At 58.2% G+C, this 5206-nt stretch overlaps 1 protein-coding gene across 1 annotated transcript in view; it reads left to right on the forward strand.

The window, feature by feature from the left end:
- VOLCADRAFT_120115 (uncharacterized protein) overlaps positions 1 to 5065 on the forward strand; it is a gene marked incomplete at both ends in the record, with an annotated part of 12280 nt that extends 7215 nt beyond the window's left edge. Inside the window, 9 exons of the mRNA XM_002959190.1 lie at positions 53 to 160; positions 458 to 616; positions 1299 to 1584; positions 2262 to 2353; positions 2925 to 3068; positions 3633 to 3652; positions 3937 to 4006; positions 4348 to 4394; positions 5017 to 5065. Of these exons, the coding sequence (XP_002959236.1) occupies positions 53 to 160; positions 458 to 616; positions 1299 to 1584; positions 2262 to 2353; positions 2925 to 3068; positions 3633 to 3652; positions 3937 to 4006; positions 4348 to 4394; positions 5017 to 5065 (975 nt within the window). The remainder of the gene's footprint in view (positions 1 to 52; positions 161 to 457; positions 617 to 1298; positions 1585 to 2261; positions 2354 to 2924; positions 3069 to 3632; positions 3653 to 3936; positions 4007 to 4347; positions 4395 to 5016) is intronic.
- Between the last annotated feature and the right edge of the window lie 141 nt (positions 5066 to 5206).

Consider the following 5206-nt stretch of genomic DNA (forward strand, 5'->3'; position numbering starts at 1 on the left):
TCTCCTAACACCCCTCCCCCCTCCCTCCCCCGACATACACACACACACACAGGTAGCCACTGAAATCCGTTTAATGACTTCGGAAGCTTGTCGCCATCCCAACTTGCTGAGGGCCCACACCTACGTCAACAGGGCCAAGGTCCTAAACAAGCAACAACCGGTGAGCGGCTACCCAGCCAGCCCGAGGTCCACATCACCACACCCTTCACCCCCCTGGAGCAGAAGCAGCTCAACACCCAGCGCCCTCTCTTCCTGGGCCGCCTTTCCCCCTCCCATGCATGGATACATACATACATACATACATAATACATAATACATACATACATACATACATACATACATACATACATACATACATACATACATACATACATACATACATACATACATACATACATACATACATACATACATACATACATACATACACACGCCTCTCCCCACCTCCACCCCCCAGGCTGGTCAGGCCCTGCAGTCCACAATCCGCAGCCTGGCAGCCCTCACCTCCTCAAAACGGGGGGGAACCAGCGAGCCGCCCGGGGCTGTAGCAGCAGTAGCAGCTACAGGTGCTACTGCTTGTGCGCCTGACCTGGCGGAGACCTGGATCGTATCTGAGGTGTGGGCGTGCATATCTTGGTGGTTGTGTGTGTATGTATGTATGTTGTAATGATCTGAGCCGCGATAAGGAATCCTCCCGGGTGGGATGTGGTTCAGGAACTACTTCACCGAAGCGAGCTCAGTAGTTCAGCGGCGTGGTAGTATAGGATGTGTATGTGTGTGCATATATGTACGTGTATCTGTCGCTTGTGTCAATCTGTACCAACTTGGCCATACGGGGGGACCTTTCAGCACCTGGTGGTCGGTCCCCCGTGCTGCCCAGCTACCCCCCTCCCCCCGCACTGCCCGCGCTCTCCTCCACCCTCACCCCCACCCTCACCCTCACCCTCACCCTCACCCTCACCCTCACCGCAGCAGCGAGTAGCAGTGATTTTCTCCTGACCTCGCCCTCGCACCCTCCCGACATTTCGCCCTCCCGCCCTCTCGGAACGGCCCCCTGCCCTGTCCCCCGCTCACCACCTCTAACCACCTTTAACCACCTCTAACGACCACCCACACCCCACAGTCCTGACCGCGTTCCTGGCTGCGCTTAGAGTTCCCCTGGTTGGTTGGTACATCCATCCCCGGCTTGTGATATAGGGTGGTGTTAGGTGTGGTGGTTTCTTTCGTCCCCTTATCGCCCCTTTCCCCGTCTTCACACACGCGACCCTCCTCGCCGCCGGCTGCTTCCGGCCCCGCAGTACTGCGACCTGGGCGCCCTGTCCGTACACGTCCACGTGGCGAAAAGCTTCCTGTACCCGCTCCTGGAGGGAAACACGTTACCGGAAGCAGCAGCAACTGCAACTGCAACTGCCATAACCGCTGCAACCACCTCAGCCAGAAGCGCCTCAGGGGGCGGCAGCGGGTTGGGCGGTGGTGCTGCGTGTGTGTCGCTTCGTCGGCCTCGTTTGGATCTCATATTGAGGGTCCTTCGAGATATTTCCTCGGGTATGGCTCACCTGCATTCGCTCAACATTGTGCATGGAGGTGAGGTCGGCGGGGTGGGGGGGAGAGAGGGGGTGAGTTACGTGGGCCCCGGGGTTTTGGGGTGTGTGGCGGGAGGGGAATGGAGAGGGGCGCCCGGCAGGGGGAGATGATGGTGGGTCCTACCCTTCACACCGGAGCACTTTGTGCTCTCTCACTTGCCGCACCACTCACTAATGGGCGTGAGCGCACCGCGCGTACCTGCAGGCTTTGTGACTGTGGAGCGGTTGAAGATGAGTTGCATGTTTTCGGGGATTGTCCCGCTTACAAGAGCATACGGGCTAAGTATGATGGTGATCTAGTCTTTAAGGGGCGCAGCATGCGCACCATTATGACTGAGGCGCCACCCCTGGCATTGGCCAGGTACCTCTAAGAAATTTGGGAGGCCAGGCACGTTGCGCTGAGGCGCTTCGCCCTGAAGCGAACGAGGGAGAATGAAGATGACCTCCCGCGTACCCGCATCAATACCAATATAACGTCCATGGCCCCCCCGGCTTTTACGGACACACCCGCACTTGTGTGCGGAACTTGTAACTTGTAACACTCCGCCGTACTGACTTGTTTAGACGATAGGTCAACTTCACGCACCTATACGACAACAACAAACAAAAGACCAATGTACACAAGCTTACGCATTATGTATGTGTGTATGTATGTATGTATGTATGTGGCCCCTGCAGATCTCAAGCTGGGTAATGTGTTGCTGCAGTCCATCAGCGCTGATCCGCAGCAGCAGCAGCAGCAGCAGGCGGAGGAGGAAGTGGCGGCGGCGGTGGGTGGCGCGGGGAAGCCCCTTGGGGCAGGGTTGGCGCGTGCAGTGGAGGGTGGAGTGGGGCAAGAAGGGAAAGATGGAAGGGGGAACAACGTGCTTATATGATGTTCGCACAGCACATGTAATCCTACGGGTGATATACCAGACAGCAACCAGACCTCAGAGGCCAGACGATGCGGAGGGAGACCCGCGGCCTGCGAGGGGTCGGGGGGGGGAGGCTGGGTTAGGGAGGGCGCGAACATGCCCGGCATGCGGTTGAGACGTGATGTGCTAGGGGGGGCCCTTAGGGTAGGCGGCTTGCCCACGTGTGTGTGGGGGGGAGCTGAGAAGTGTGGGGGGTAGAGATCTCCTCCGCCGCGCAATATCACCACCCGACATGTAAGCATGGGGGATAGCACAGACAGACAGACAGACAGACCCCGGGTGTTAGATCCTTGCCCCAAACTTCCAGCTCACATTTCCCCGCACGGCGAAGGAAATGATAACAGTCCTTGATCTCCCCCCGCCCCATACACACACACTGCTGCCCTCCCCTGTTTTGTGTTCCTCCCCGTCCACCACCCCACCCCAGCTGCCCCCGGCTGGTGACACCGCCGCCGCCACCGCCACAGCCACCGCCACCAGCGCCAGCAGCAATGTCAACACCTCCGCACTTCTGAGTCGGGGGAGGGAAGGTGGAGGGGGGGATTCGCTCCCTAGCCAGCTTATGGCCAAGGTGAGAGCGAGGGTGGGTGGGTGGTGGAGGGAGGAAGGAGCGGAGAGGGGCATGAAGGGGAAACTGGGCAGTTGCAGCAGACATACAATTTTCCCCGGACAGGGGCCTTATCCTCCTCCCCTCCCCTGCCGCCGACCTCACGCGTGATGAGCTAGCTCTCCCACCCCCCTTCGCCCCGCTCCCGTCCCCTTGCAGCCAGTAACCCCCCCAGTGTGCCCCCACATCCCCCCCTTTGTACACTACACTCCCACGTGATGGTGATGGTGATGGTGATGGTGATGGTGATGGTGATGGTGATGGTGATGGTGATGGTGGTACTGCCCCTGCCCCTGCATTTCCACTCCTTCCGAACCCGCTGATGCGATGTGGGTGCTGTCGCCATTGCATCGCGCAACAACCGCTCCGTCCTACGTAATTCCTGGCGGCCGTACTGCCACCACCACCACCACCACCTCCACCACCGTGCATCCTGATGTACTGCTTGCTGACCCTACCCTACCTGGCCACTACCGCTACTGCCGTTACCACTGCTGCTGTGCTCGTGACCTTCCAACCCCCAACCAGGTGGCGGACTTCGGTCTGAGGTGGGGCCTGCAGATATGTGTTTGTGTGTGTGGGGGGGGGGGAGGAGAGGGGCCTGGTGGTTGAGAGGGGAAGGGGGGAGGCTGCCAGCACCCCCACACGGTAGTACGACACTTGCTCCGGCCTTCCCATGACCCCTGAACCCCTGAAGGTTCCTGACCCGCACCCACATGTACATCTACATCTACATCTACAAACCATGTGTTGTGTGCTGTGTATAGATCATGCATTCCGCCATTCATGTTCGAATGTGTGCTTGTGTCTGTATGTGTGTCTGTCCATGTAGTCGCTGCCTGAAGGAAGGTCAAACCCACCACTCCACAAAGACGGTGGGAACTGTGACCCACATGCCCCCCGTGAGTGCGGGCGGGGGGCGGAAAGGGAAGAGAGGGGGAGGAGAGGGGGGGATCATAGGCGAGAAATGCAGAAATAGAGGGGGGGAAGGGGTTAAACATGCTGGTGGGTAAGGCTATGCGAGCTGGGATGAGCGGATTTAGGGTTGTCAAGAAGTGGCGAAGGTTGCCTTACCCCCCGGGTTGGGCTGGGCTGGGCTGGGCTGGGCACGTTTTTGGTGTGTGGGTTAGCGTGCCGTGTATCGTACAGTGGCACAGGGCTGGTACTGCTCTTAGCACAGAACCCGGGTCTTGTCATTACAACTAACTACCAGAACCGACTTCAACGACCCTCACGAGCTCAGGAGCTTCTTCGCAGTGGGAAGCTGACGCTCAGTGGTGACGTATACAGGTACGACTTGCCGTACGTTTCTGTTTGTTTGGTTGCTTGTTCCTATGTGGTTGGGTGTGATGGTAGGTCGTCAATTCAGATCTAGAGGACCAGGCTTGAACTGAACCGTATTGAGCTAAACACGCCGTGGCGGACCTCTCTCTCGGGGCCAGACATGGGCAAACGCTTCGGGAGTGTCGGGCCCTACCGAAACTCCAGAAAACAGAAATAGAGTTCCCGAAGCCGGCCGGCTTGCAGAAATAGGATCATGCGCTGTATACGAATGTCAAACTATTGCAAAACACGCATTTTCATTCCGCGGACTTGTTACAGACACTGTACTGGAAGACAGAAATAGACCCGTTCCCGAAACCAGAAATACCCTGTTTGCCGATATCCTCTCGGAGAACCGGTTGTAGCTAGTGTACCTCTTAAGTTGGTTTCTTCCGGTTATGCGGCTACTGCTGTTAATAACCGCCTTTGTCTGGCTTTTGTGAGTATGCGAAAGGTTTCAGGCCGCGTCCCCAACTCCCCACTGACCGACCCCGCCTCCCAATACCACCTCGCCACTTCCTCCGCGCCCCTGACCCCCCCGCCCCGTTTTACCTTGCCGTGTTCTCCCGTACACGACGTACGACTGCAGCTTCGGCATCATGATGTGGGAGCTGCTTACTGGATCCGTTCCGTACAGGGTGCGAACTGCCGTACGATCCTCCGTACTGATGGACCGCTTGTAGGACAAGAGGGTGGAGGGGTTCGGCGGGGTGGAGGAGGGGGCCGGGTCTTGCCTGGGCCTCAATGCCCCCGTCTGTCTGGTAAGGCTCCCTCACGCA

Source organism: Volvox carteri, assembly GCF_000143455.1.
Source record: "Volvox carteri f. nagariensis unplaced genomic scaffold VOLCAscaffold_133, whole genome shotgun sequence".
Lineage (NCBI taxonomy): Eukaryota > Viridiplantae > Chlorophyta > Chlorophyceae > Chlamydomonadales > Volvocaceae > Volvox > Volvox carteri.